The 14,293-nt window shown below is 50.6% G+C and overlaps 1 protein-coding gene across 1 annotated transcript in view; it reads right to left on the bottom strand.

Moving 5' to 3' along the window:
• ARK2C (arkadia (RNF111) C-terminal like ring finger ubiquitin ligase 2C) overlaps positions 1-14,293 on the bottom strand; it is a gene marked incomplete at its 3' end in the record, with an annotated part of 102,643 nt that overhangs the window by 13,192 nt on the left and 75,158 nt on the right. Inside the window, exon 2 of the mRNA XM_082667901.1 lies at positions 1,333-1,648. Within this exon, the coding sequence (XP_082524027.1) occupies positions 1,333-1,648 (316 nt within the window). The remainder of the gene's footprint in view (positions 1-1,332; positions 1,649-14,293) is intronic.

The following is a 14,293-nucleotide window of genomic DNA, read 5'->3' as shown; positions in this document are numbered from 1 at the left end:
TAGGCTCTCCCACCTCTGTACACCCCCTCTGCTCCCACCATGCTCTTCTCCTCTCCTCCACCCTCTCCACACTCTTCCCAGCTTTCATGGCCCAGGGCAAAGCTACCTCCTCCAGGAAGGCCTCCCTGAACACTCCAGATCATGGTGACCTCTCTTTCCTCTGACCTCCTACAGCACTCACCTTCTGTCCCAGGCACCCCAACCTCTACAGACATAGATGCTTGGGGCCTTAAGGATCATCAAGTCCAGAGGTGCTCAAAGTGTGCCCCAAGCAACCCTGGCAGTCCCTGAGACCCCTTCATGGGGTTTACGAGGTCAAAATGAATTTCATAATAATACTATCATGTTATTTGCTTTTTCACTCTCATTCTCTCACAAGTGAACAGTGGAATTTTCTAGAAACTACATGACATGTGATTCTGCCACATTTGAGAGCAGAAGAAGACTTGAGAACACAGCCATCTTCTATTAAGCCAGGCATGAAAAAGATTTGTAAATATGTATTTTTAAAAAGTCACTCTTTTCACTGATTTAGATGCAAAAAATACGGTTATTTTTTGAAAAACATATTATTGGTGTTAACATATACCTTTGCTATTGTTATTTTTAAATGAATTAATAAGTATTTTTAAATTTCTGTTTTAATTTCTAATAGGGTAAGTATCAATAGTCATAACCCACATAAACAGGAGCTTGCTGTAATCCTCAGTAACTTTTAAGAGTGTAGAAAGGGTCCTGAGACAAAAATGTTTGAGAACCACTTAACTTGTACAGCTCCTTCTCTTAACAATTGAGGCTCAGAGAGGTGAAGTGACTTGCCCAGGATCCCACAGCTACTTCAGCCCCATTTGATTAGCATTGTCTCATTTTACTCTGCACTTGTTTCATAGCTGGTCTCTCCAACCAGACGGTGGGCTCTCTGAGGGCAGGGCTGACCCAGCCCTGTCCTGAGGTATCCCTTAGGGACCTCCAATGTTAGAATCTGGTGACCATGAAGTTTGAGGGGACGTGAGGGGTCCCCTAGTCTAGTCTCCCACAGCATTGAAAAGTCCACTGTGAGCATCCTAGCCCACCACTTACCCAGCTCCTGGCCAGTTACCTGGGCAATATGACAGGGACACACACTAAGAACAGAGGGAACCCGTATCAGGTTAAGGCAGCGCTCACTGCCCGAAACAAATGCCTCTAAGTGGATCAAAAGCTGCCTCCTACGCAGAGACTCATTTGGTGACTGACTGCTGGCCAAGCCTGGCAGGGTAGAAGCCAGGGGTCCAGCGCTGGGCCCTGCCCCCGCCCCGCCCCGCCCAACCCCTGCCCAGGTAGCACACACACCTGGGGTGTGAGAGGAGCCTGCGGTGCTGAGCTTCCAGGAGCTGCTGCTGCAGGAGGTATTGCTGGTGCAGGGCCTGAGGTAGGAAGGAGGGACCTGTGACGTCCTGGAACTGCAGGGTGGGCAGCGGGGTCAGCGACTGATGCAGGGCGCCGCTGTGCTGGTGGGCCGGGGCCATGTGGGCGCTGAGGCCCGGCTGCGACTGCACCGGGTGGGCCAGGGGGAAGTCGGGAGCGAGCTGCTGCGGCTGGGGGGGGCCCAGATGGAAGTGGCGGCAGGAGGTAGCGTGAGGATGCTGAGACCTTTGAAATGGGGCACCTGGAGAAGCAATGACAAAGACTCCATGAGGACCAGCCCTGCTCCCCTCTCCCACAGACCCCATCTCCCCCTACCCCCAACCTGTAGCTGGTGAAACTCAAGACCTTCATTAGAACACAACAGTGTCATCACTTTTGTATACAAATGGTCATCGATGCTCCCTAGTAAAGGCTCTGTGCAGTATGTGTTGGAGAGTGGGGGGAGTATTTTGTTTAATAAATAGATAAGCATCCTCTTTTAAATGAACACACTTGTTAAAGGAATTTTAAGGTCCCTGGAGGCAGTTTGGCTTTCTTAAATTTCTCCCATGCAGCCTTATTGACCCTACTACCTTTTTAAATCGATGCCCAGAGAACATTGAGTCCAGCCTAGTCAAGCTCTGAACTCTACTGAAGACTTGGCTAGCCAGGACCCAGCCGACAGGGAGCCCAAATCTCCAAAGAGAAAACAACCAGCAGTTGATTTCCATGCAATTTTAAGAAAAATAAAAAATCTAATCCCACAAAGTTTTTAAGTAATAATGAGATAATTTGTTATAATATTATAATTTATTTAAAAGCAGAGGTTTCCAGCAATAAGCTGGGCTCAACGCTGCATTTAATCTAGTCTCCACTACCTTCTAAATAACATTGACCTTGATGATGACAAAGCCTTACAAATTTTCCATAAGCAAAGATCCAGCTCTCAGCGTTGGAGTCCTTTAATAAGGAAGGAAGTGAACTTGGCACCTCAGGAAGCTTTACAGAGGCTTCCTGCTAAACACGACAGGTTCAACATATATCTGCTCCTTCCCAAACCCCACTGAAATGAGAGCAAAGGCATAAAGAGAAAATAAACAGACAAGGACAGAGAGAACAGGAGAGGTGACATCAGCAGGCAACAAATGTCAACAGATTTTTGGAAGGTGGAAAGCAGATGGAGCAATTAGCAGAGCTGAGGAATTGGAAACCAAGCGCCTAATGAAGGCGCAGTCAACGAGAAGCGGACAGATCTTGCCACACTTGCTGGAAGGGTCAGGACAACTCCTGTGGTGGCAGGAGAGATGGCGGCGCTGAGAACAGGGAGGCTGGTGGCCAGTCTCTATGAGGAGCAGTTCTGCCCAGGGCATCTCCCCTCTCCCATGCAGGGCAGTGACTGCCGCTCCCTCGCCCTGGCATTTTGCAGGGAAACTGAGCCAGAAAGGCTCCAGTAGAGGAGGACAGGGGTGCAGCACCGTGCTCAAACGGGAGGGTTAAGCGAAAGTCTTATACATGGAACTCTGGAAACCCCTGCTCCCTTCTGCCTCTTGGTTCAGAGGGTGCTGCCACTCAGGTGCCCCTCTCCTGCAACCCCACAGCCCCAGGTTGGAAACTGACCCCAGAAATAGCTCTACAGTTCCTTCTGGTTGGGAGTACTCCGTAAAATGGTTGAGTCCCCCACTGGCGACTCCATAATAAAGCCCGTAAGTTGAAAGGTCCATACCCATACACACACACACAGATTCTGGAAGTTACTAGTGATCTACTCTTCAATATGAACAGACAGCCAAGGATGACCAGTCCCTTGAGGAAGATTACAAAGTGAAAAGAGAGAAAGAATATACTAAATAAAATAAAATAAACTCAGAGAAACAGAAGTAATGCAAGGATCCGAAAAAAATAAACTTCAAAACACTTGAATTAATATCCTCAGAAAAATGATGTCGGGTCCATGAGACAACAACAAGCTCCTTTAAAAGGAGCGATGAAGGGGCTTCCCTGGTGGCGCAGTGGTTGAGAGTCCGCCTGCCGATGCAGGGTACACGGGTTCGTGTCCCGGTCCGGGAGGATCCCACGTGCCGCGGAGCGGCTGGACCCGTGAGCCATGGCCGCTGAGCCTGCGCGTCTGGAGCCTGTGCTCCGCAACGGGAGAGGCCACAACAGTGAGAGGTCCGCGTACCGCAAAAAAAAAAAAAAAAAAAAAAAAAAAGAGCGATGAAAAAACAAGAGAGCTCTTGGAAATTAAAAATATAGGAGGTGAAATCTGAAATTCAGCAGAAGGGTTGGAAGATAACGCTGGGGAGATTTCCCAGGAAGCAGAACAAGAAAACAAGGAGTTGAGGAAAAAGATACCAGCGTTGAAGGATGCAGTCAGAAGATTCCACAGTTTTCTAGTAAGAGAGAAAGAATGGAGAAAATTGTGGAAAAAAATTATTTAAAGTATTTCCCAGAACTGACGGTCAGCTTCTGGATAGAAAAGGCCCTCTGAGTGCCCAGCAAAATGGGGGGAGGGGGGAGAAGAACCACACACCAAGGCATCTCCCTGGGAAATGTCCAAGCAGTGGGGCAGAGAGATGATTCTGACACCTTCCAGAGAGAAAGCAAACTGGTCCCATTCGAAGGGTCTGGGAGCAGGATAGCACCAGATTTTTCAAGGGTAACATTGGAAGCTTGAAAACAGTAGGGCAACTGCTTTCAAGGTGCTGAAGGGGTGTCGGGGGAAGATGTTCAATCTAGAATTCTGTGCCCAGCCAAACTATTAATCAAGCGTGAGAGTAGAATAACGCCATTTTCAACCATGGAGGGTCTCAAAATAATTAATCTTCTCACACCCTTTCTCAAAGAACTACTGATGCAAATCAAAAGAAAGGAGCAAAGAAATAGGGGGTGACACCTGGAAGGGGGGGCTTTCCCAAACACATGGCTGTACAGGGCCTCCAGCAATCATTTCAAGGCAGGGAGGAGGGAGGGCGCTCTGAGGGGTAGCTGGGGGTGGATCAAAAATATAACATTACCGTCAGATTTGGCCACATGAAAATAGTATTTGAAGGAATTTTCCAATTTTGTAGAGCATTTGGTAAGAATTTGTAAAAATGTCCCAGAAAGCAGACAATTATTACCTCTAGGAAGAGAAAAAATTGTTCAGAAAGTGTAATTATTACATACTACTTGGTTCAGCAGTGAACAGTATTTATATATTAATAACACAAGCATTAATAAACTATTTTAGAACAGAAAAGGACATTTCTTCCATAAGAAGAAGAAAATAGACAATGTCAAAATTGAAAAATCAACAAAGAGCAGTAAAAGAATTTATTTAGAAATTTACTTAGTAATTTATATATTTCAGGAAGTAAATACTCGAAGAAGAGTTGGAAATGTTGAGCTTCTAGTGGTGGGACTAGGGTGGGGAGGGCAAGGGGCAGACAATTGCTGATTTACTAAATGTGTCTTATATTGGAGCTATCTGACTTTGTAAATGACATGCAGGCCATTGATAGATTTTTTTTAATCTTTTAAAAATAAACATTTGCAAAACAAAATGGAAATAAAATGCATTTCTGGCTCACTGCAAGTGAGCCAGAAAAGAATGATCTAGAACCTTAATTCCCACCAGCATTCCAGATCAGTAGGGCCTCCTCTGCCTGGTGAATTCTGGCTTCCATGAGTCCAGGGGCTGTAGCCTGAGCAAGCAGGCTCTGGATTCCCCCTTCTCCCTCACCACCATCTATCATACCGTAAAAAAAGGAGGAGAAGGTCCACGTGACCAAACGAAGGAGGACAAGAAGGGAAAGGAGAGCTGTCGAAAGCTACCAAAGTGAAAGACAGGCATGACTGCAGAAGAAGGGAAGGGGGTTTATAAAAAAAGAATACTGTAAAGACTCCTATCCAACACTGTCTATTAAATTACAATGTGAGCCACATATGTAATTGTAAATTTTCTAGTAGCCACCTTTAAAGAAGTAAAAAGAGACAGGTGAATTTAATTTTAATAGTATATGTTATATAACTCAGTATATCCAAAATATTGTTTCAACATGTACTCAATATAAAAAAATTATTGAGATATTTTACACTGGGCTTTTTTTCATATTAAGTCTTCAAAATCCAGTGTACATCTGGCACTTACAACACACCTTAGTTCGGATGGCCACTTGTGGTTAGCGGCTTCCGTGTTGGACAATGCAGCCCAAAAGAAAAAGACCAACTCCGTACATAGAGCAAAGAATCTTAGGCAAGTTTGCTAACTGGTCTGCCTTCAGAGGGGGCGTCCCCACTGCTTACTGGTGAGATGCACACCCCTTAGCCTGATCCTCAAGCTCCATGCCCCTGATCCCCACCGCCCAAGCCCTCCCGACATCGGATCTCCAGACACTCCAGCACATTCCCACCCCGGGGCCATTGCTCATGCTGGTTGCTGCCTTCCCTGTCTTTAAAGGTCATCTCTCAGCAACTCAAAAAATGCCTCCCCTGCCTGCCAGCCCCCAGGGACGCCTTCCTCCTCTGCATTCCTGTAGAAGGCCCTGTCACTACCACTCATTTGGCACCTGGCAGTAGCTACCTTGAGCTGCGTCTTCACACTCACCGCCCCCAGCTGGCTGAGCTTCCTGTCTTGCTGTTTCTGGATCCCCACGCACCTCCCTGGAGCTGGCACTCAGTAAATACCTGGTTGGCTGACTGCTGGAGGGACTGAGGGAAAAGCAGTGGCTCCAGGCGACTGACGCACTGGGGCTGGTTGAAGGCCAGCTGATTTGAAATCGAGAGGGAAAGAGAGTGGCAAGTAGGCCCGGGTGAGCTCAAGGTTTTAAAGCTGCAGTGCACAGGGACTGAGCAGGCAGAGCAGGCCAGCGTCCTCCCCCTCGGGGGCTGGTGGAGCCTCTCCGACCACCAGGAGCAGCAGCTGCCTCCCTCCCACAAGCCCCTCCTGCCAGGAGGGCGCCCACCCTGTGAGGGAGGCCCTTCCGGTTTCTATGGAGGTCCATTAGGGAGAGGACCAACCACCACCCTGGAGAGGTTTCCACTCTCCTGGAACCTGTGCCCTCCAACTGATGCACTGGGCAGTGAGAGCAGCTGCCCTCTCTCCTGGATGGGCAGCAAGAGAAAAGTGAACAAAAGTGTCTATATGTCTCATAGTATTTCAGGCAATTTCTACCTGCAAAAGTCCTTTGACTTCTGTTCTGGGACTTTGTGCCCCCTCTCCCCTGTCATCTCCATCCCCAGAGGGTTCTCAGTCTCATCAGCTCTGCTCAGAAGGACATTAAAGGCAGGAGACATCCATTCTGGGGCCCCTGACTCACCCCAACCCTGTGTGCTGTAGGGTCTGTGAAAGTAGCAGCTGCTGTGTTCGGTCTCTAAGACCAGAGGAGTGAAGTTCTTAGGGTAGACTAGTCGGGCCCATGACAAGCCAGTGACCAGTGACAGCTGAGTAACACAGCCCAAAATGCCCTCATCGACAAACAACCTACAATTTTTCCCATTAGAGTTACTCCTTTGGGTTAAAAAAATAATCTCCAGGTGTCCTTGAATATATTATCCATTTGTCTTATTTCCCCAGGACTGAAATGCCATCAATTGGAGGATTCATCATGAACTAAGTAACATTGTTAGGGAGTGAGGAGAAAGAGGGGTTACATTTTTTTTAAAAAAAACACCACATTAAAGAAACACAGCAAGTGTAAGACACAAATTAGTTTCAGAAATGTGTAGAAAAACATGTGCACCTTAGAATTCTGGAGATTGATGCTATAGGACCCCCCTGAGAGCTAGCTGGGAGGACCCCCTGAGAGCTAGCTGGCAGCACCTTCAAGCAGGAGTGCTCCCCTGGGGCCTAAGCAAGGCAGGGCTGGGGCAGGGGGAGGCCACTGTGCTGGGGCTTGCCTGATGGCCACCTGGCGCACGCAGGTGCTCCACAAGAGCTGGTGGCTGATTCGTGCCTCATGGGCAGGGAGCCAAAGCGGCTGGCAGCTGGAGAGGGGGCGGAACAGCAGAAACCACACAGCCCCACGAGGAAGGGAAGGTAAAAGAGAAGTGGAGGACGTGGGGGCCAAAGGCTGTGGGCAAGGTGGGTGGAGAGGACAGTGACAGAGGTCTCGAGTCTCTGGAAGGTTCATGGACACTCATCTGGTAAATGACAGAGCAGAGATTTGAACTGAGGTCTTTCCTGAAAGCCAATTGTCAATGAGAGGGAGGGGCAGAGCCAGGGAACTAGAAGGCTTGATAAAGTGAGGGGCCCTGCTGAGGAGGAGAGCAGGGCAGAAACGGGGCCTGGACACCCAGAGGACACGCTGGTCTGGTCCAGGTTTCCTGGGGACAATGGGGATGGAGACAAGGGGGCCAGAGGAGCCTCAGAGCTGGGCCTGGGTGGGAGCTGAGAAGAGCCAGGCCAACAAGTCAGAAAGCCAGAAATGTCGGTGGAGACAGCAGATCCATGTGGCCTGATAGGCTTCTCAGGAGCAGGCAGCATCCTGAGCTGGAGGAATATTCTAGCTGTATTCTAATCTGCACCAACTTGGTCACCTCAGGGTAACGTGGCTTTCATCCTTCAGACTCCAGGGCTGAGAGGCAATGCCTTCAAACCCTCAGGTGAAGAGGGAAGGAGAAGAGTAGGCAGTGCTGGGGGCAAGGACCAGGGGAGGCCTGCCTCCCACCCCAGTGCCCCAGGATAACTGCCTCCTGCCAGCAGGGGCCTCAGGGACAAGGTTGCACACCCACGGGCCAACCAGGCCGAACGTCCCCCATTCCTCCCAGGGACGCAGGACCCTGGGAGAATAGGATGGGAACCAAACCTTCCCGCATTTCCAGGGAAGCTGGCAGGTCCCGTCCTCCCCAGGCCAGTTCCCAGGTGTCAGATTCCCACTGTCCTCAGGTCACTGACCCGCATCACTCTCCCTTAGAGGTGGGGGCAGAACAGGAGGGCGGGGCCCACAGCAGTGTCACAAAGGAGGGGAGGGCCAAAGACAGTCCCTCCCAAAGGCCCCCCGGGATGGAGGGCAGCCAGCCAGCAGGGACAGAAGGCTGATACCTGTCTCTGCTGAGCACTTCCTTGAAGCTGGTCTGGAGTCAGAGTCTACTCCTCTCTGAAAAGCCAGCTCTCAAGCAGCAAAGAAAACCAGCTTTTTGAAAGCAGATTTCTGCCCACAAGAGGCCAGGGAGGAAGGCCTCTGCTACCAAAGAGGCTTTCAGAGCCAGGCAGAGTCACCCGGCGTAAGGGCTCCGTCTTAGAGGCCTGCGTGCTTCCCCTCGCTGTCAGACCAGGCGGGACACTGGACTTCTCTGGGCCTCAGTTTCCGAGACCGTGACCCACAATGATGCACCTGGTGCTACACACCTGCTAACATCTCTCCGCTGACGCGGCCACAGGCATCTCCTGGCCTGGCCTCTCCTCTTGCTCGCGGGGAAGCCAAGTAAGAAGCACAGGAAGACCTTGCGCACTGAGTGTCGTGACTGCCCCCGGAGTCCCCCAGCAGGCCAGGCCAGACCCAGGTCTCCTGCCCCACCTCCTGTTGGGACAAGCCTGTGTGTTCTGTCCCATGTCCAGCACCGGAACTGAGCCCAAAGCAGGGAGAGGCAGAGTAGACCAGTGCTGAACTTCTAAATCCATCTTCCAATGGCTGCCACATCATCCTAAAGCCAGTTCTGAGTGTTCCATCCCTTGCAAACACCCCTTCTGGCCTCTCTCTCTCTCACTGCTCCCTGTGACCTTCCCTCTCACCTCTCCCGGACCCCCAGGGGTCTTACCTGCCCCCTGGCCCCATACCCTACCTCCCAGGGCTGTTGCATTCTGTCCATCCTCGACCACCCAGGGCAGGTGTTAACTCTGGGATGGAATCTCCCAGTGGATGAAACTCTTCTCTCCATCAGATTTGTGGCATTTGCCTATTATACTTGGCATTTTATTTCTGGACAAATTTTATCGCCAATAATCAGCTGTAAAGTGAGTGATTTCAGGACAAATACCACGCAGTAAATGTCCTTTGTTCTTAGAAGGATTAAGGAAACTTCCAAGAATGGAGGGAGAGAGAATGCAAGAAAGTGAGAGAATGGAAGAGAGAAGGAAAGAGAAAGAGGCGGGGAGGCGCGAAGAAGAGAGGGAGGAAAGGAAGAAGGAAGGAAAAAAGACCTTCGTTATCTTAGAAAAGTTAAGTATTAGATTATTAGCTAGCAAGGAAATGCAGTTCTTCATGGAATCATTGAATATTCAAGCTAAATGAGGCTAAGAGATCATACAGCCTTTGATCTACAGGATGAGAACCCCGAGGAGGCTGGAAAATGGGGGGTGGCTTGTCCGAGGTCTTCCAGGTCGTTACGGCCGAGTTGGGACTGGAGTCCAGGCCTCCTGAGTTCCAGTGCAGTGTGCTCCACCCTGTGCTGCATTTCAGAGTCCCCCGGCCCAGCGCCCAGCTCCTCATATGCCCACACCCATCCACACATGCTACCCCAGAGAGGAACCTGCCTGCCCAGGCCCTGGTGGCCCCACCTCCCCTCCCCATGCCCATCCCCATCCCAAGCTCCCCCAGGAGGAAGCCTTTCCTTCCTAGTAACCATGAGATAACGAGGGACCAGCTGCTGGTGCCCATGGGGAAGCAGTCTGAATCTCTGCTGCGAGAGATGCTGGGAAATGGCCGTGGTGGCTGACATCACGTAGGTTCAGCCCAGTCCACATTGACCAGCAGCCCCAGGCCTCTTCCCTGGCCTAAGAAAATGCCAAGTACAAGCCCCAACTTTAATGGAGTAGACCAAGGTCTTTCCAGCACAATTGGGTGCTCCTGTCACAGGCAACTCCTGCAGGGTCCCTGGAAGTCCTGTGAAAAGCTTTAGGTCCTACAATTCATAGGGTTTAACTGATAAAGAGGGATGGAGGAAAATTCTGGGGTCTTGGCACAAATTCTGGGCACCTTGTGTTAACATGGACAGGGATGAAGTGGAGTCTGGTGAGGAGACCAGGGTTGGGAGGGGACTTGAGTTGTCTAAGAGGAGGAACAGCTGAAGAATCTGGGTGTTGAGTAGCAAAGAGGAGACTCGGGGTCAGGTAATAGCTGCAGGCAAAGGGATTAGCTCTTTCTAGTAGATCTGGGTCAACATAAGGAAGACATTTCTTAGAATTCACTTTGGCCTCCAAAGTTCCTCATCACTGGTCGTGTCCATGTAGAGGTTGGCTAGCTGCCAGCAGAGAAGTGTGAACACTGGAGGGGAAATGGCCTGGAGCACCTCCAGGGTCCCTTCTGTGCCCACCATGAGATGATGCAAATTCACTGCAACATCTACTCCCTGCCTGAGCATAGTTAGGCCAAACTGGTCTTTGAAAGCACAGAAAAGCTCGTCTGGGTGATGGAGAAAGGAGGAAGGAACGTGGCGGCAAGCAGAGAGCACACCCGAGTACTCAGGGCCCAAGCCTGCAGATGCAAGGAGGAGAAGCAACCCACAGGCAGGTGTCCAAAGAGAGACTCCTTCTTCTACTCCACATGGCCCCAGGAGCCTCTGTCTGCACTGATACAGCTCAGAACTTTGTTTCCTGCATATTCTGAGCCTCCCAGTAGCCCCCACCAACTTCTCCAGCGTTCAAGTTTCATGTTGCGAGTTTCATGGGACACGTTCAAGTTTCATGTTGCTAGGTAATGCATCCTTTGTGAACCACTCAGATGCAGGACGGTTGGAGAGGTGATACAGGAGAGAAGGAGGAGGGGGCAAATTGTGGGATGTCTGAATGGCAGGACCAGGGCTGGGGTGTACCTCGTGAGGTAACTACTTGAGTGCGACCCAGAGGAATCAGAGATGAAGAATGTGGAAAGTGGGTCATCCGCCCAGAACCCCGCTTCCTAGACTGCTCTTTCTGGCTCTTTTCCTCACTCCAGGTAAATCGAATTAACCTCTTTTGCTCCAGTTGACCACCCCAAAGAAGCCTATTCCCTGGCTCAGTTTCTTGGCTGCCAGAGGTCTGCTTTCCTCCCTCTGCATAGTTTGGTTCCCTGACCAATGGGAACAAACGGCCTAGAAAGGAAGTGATATGACCAGAGGGATTCTTTACAGCCACTTTGTGAATGCTTCCCCAGGGCCAGCCTTTGATCTCTAATGAAAAGCTCAGCTTCTTCCGAGGAACTGAATTCCTGGCTCTCAAAGCACTGTTGGGAGGGAACTTGCCATCCTAAGGAAGCCTACTTGCTCATGGGCATGAGACAATTAAACAGCAAACTTCCAGCAAGCAGCAAAGGACCAGTTCTCCAGTTGTGGTTGCAAACCAGGGTTAAGAGAAGGGAGCCCAGGTGCGGGAGGTCAGCTAGAGACAGGATGCAATTACAGAAGAGGAAAGAGCCTGTAGGTAATGGGACCGTCTTCTGTGCATCTTCCATCCCAGAAAATCCTTTTTTCTATCTAATGCCAAGGAGCTCAATGAAAACATTTCCACTATGGTCATAAAAGGGCATTTTGTAGAAGGTATCTATGGTCAGAAGACCTCACCCCATGAGGGCAGGACCTGGCTCTATCTCATGCACCTGTATTCCTAGTGCTTGGCACAGATCTTAATACGTAGTAAGAACTCATGGAAGGAAGGAAGGAAGGAAGGATGGGGGGAGGGAGGGAGGGAGGGAGAGAAGGAGGGAAATGAACTGTTGAACATGTAGGAAGTAGCATCTTGCTAAAAGCCTTGGGAGTGTGCAAAACAGCTGGCTCCCAGCATTTCAGCACTGGGGGGTTTCATGGTAGCAGAGGAACAAATGTGACTCAAGGAAGTAAAGTGTAACGTAGAAAGACTGATATGGGAGACGCTGCAGACAGAAAGACTGGGAATTCCTTCAACGAGTCTAGGGATCCAGTTGCAAATCCAATGTGGACTGGGGTGGCCCAGCATACCAGGTGGTCAGTGTGAATTACAACCAACGAACCCAGAAGAAGAAGTGCTTTCAAACCCAGAACAGAAAGCCTCCTGCCATTCCTGGCCAAGGAAGGAGGGGTCTGCACTGTTGACGGCACTGGTTAGCTTTCTTGTAAACCATATGTACTTCATCCTAGGTCATGAGTTTAGATAATCTTCTAATATTCTTGATAACGACTCAAGTAAATTAAAAAAAAAAACAACTTTCAAGAAGTGTCAGGGAGGGTACCTGGGCCCATCTCACATTAGCATTGCCTGGTGTCCAAAACAGGCAGACCAAGTTCAGAAAGCCACTTCGACTAGGACTCTGTTTAGATTTGCAGCACACAGGTTACACCCACACGAAGGCCCAGCCCTAGGAATACTGTGGGCAGGACTGAGGGTAACATCATTCCTCGGCCTCCCGCTTCCCCAAGGAGGGTTCTGTTCCTCTGACTCCGTGTTCTCCCATGCGTCCTCCGCCCTGCTACTAGCCTGGCTCTCAGGGCCCGCTCACTGTGATGGGCAATGACAGCCGTGCAACGATGGCTTCCCCAGGAACAGTTGTGTTTTAGCAAGGTCACATCATGAAGTCCTGGTGGTGGGATTTCAGATGGCAGCCAGTGAGTCTAGGCACAGGGTGTGGGGAGCTCCTGGCCTCCCCATGCCCTGAAATTAAATTCCACCAGCGGGTGGGGTGTACCTGCTTTCAGAGGGAGCCAGAGGCAATTAAATTAGATTCCCAACTGTTACTGCCCATGGGCACCTCGGTCTGGCACCCTGGGATGCGGTGTGTGTGTGTGTGTGTGTGTGTGTGTGTGTGTGTGTGTGACAGGGGCGGGGGGGGAGGAGGAAGTGAGGGAGGATGTTGGTTGAAATATATGAGAGAGGAGAAAGGAAGGCAGGAGGGTGGCTGTAGGAGAGAACAGGAAGGGGGACGTCTAAAGGGAGAGAAGGCAGAGAGAGGAGTGCGGGAGGGAGACGATGCCTGGAAAAGACCACGCTGTCACCATCTCAGAACTAGCAGGCCCCAGATGCCTAAAACAGCAAAGGCCCTTCTTGGGTCACCTCAGGGCACTCTGTTGGCCCTGGCATGGCCTGTGATGGCATCTGCTTCCACCAGCATGACCGTCCCCCACCCCAGGCAGGCCATGTCTGGCTGTGCCCATGTCCACTCGGCTCATCGCCTGGTGTCCTGCGTAGGTATCATCCCAGGCCAATGTCCCTTTGGCCAGGTCCCCCCAGTTGGACCAAGAGTCCCCACAGGCCAAGACAGTGCCTCAGGAGAGCAGCTGAGGCGCTTCACTTCCTAGCTCTTCACTGAGCTTGCTGATATGCAGAATGAGTGCATAGTGGCTCACCTGGCCACCTGACAGGGCGACTATAAGATGCCAGCTGTGAAAGTGTCTTACAGAGGACAAGCGCTTCTCACCCTGCACTGGGCTGGCTGCAGAGAGCAGGCTCAGGGAAGACCTACTTCTTCCAAGTCCCCCCTCTCCCCCTCAAGCCCCAGACACAGTCTACCGTGAAATGGTAGGCAGAGGACAGTGGCCAGGGCACCCAGCAACCAACCACCACCCAAGACCTCCCTGTCAATGGAAGCACCCTGGCTGGCCTCCTGCTCCTGGGGTGAACTTAGGACACAAGAGATAGTCATGGGCCAGTAATAACATTCCCACTGGAGGCAAAAATTCTCCAGGAGGGAGTCATTGCTTTGGATTAAGCGTTACTCTCTCTCACTCCTGCTTTTAAGATACAAACGTCCCCAAGAGGGTAGCACATTAAGTCCTTAATGTTGGGTGTGGATGAACTTGCAAGGCTTTTTCTCTGTCCAGAAAGAATGGAAAAATCATGGAGATGCTGAGTAAGGTGGCATGGCTGGGAGAGAAAGACTGACTTTATCTCCTTCACAGCTCTGCCCCTGCAGCCCTAAGGATGAAGACAGCCAGATAACAGGCCTTTTCTGGGTCTAATGCTGTCTGGCCACATGCATTTGATGGGCCAATTGCATTTGACTTTAAACTTGACTTATCCACTCACCAAATATTTACTGCATGC

The sequence above is a fragment of the Grampus griseus genome (assembly GCF_964374135.1).
Source record: "Grampus griseus genome assembly, chromosome: 12".
Classification (NCBI taxonomy): Eukaryota; Metazoa; Chordata; class Mammalia; order Artiodactyla; family Delphinidae; genus Grampus; species Grampus griseus.
The sequence above is the reverse complement of the archived record's forward strand: the minus strand, read 5'-3'. Positions and strand labels throughout refer to the sequence as shown.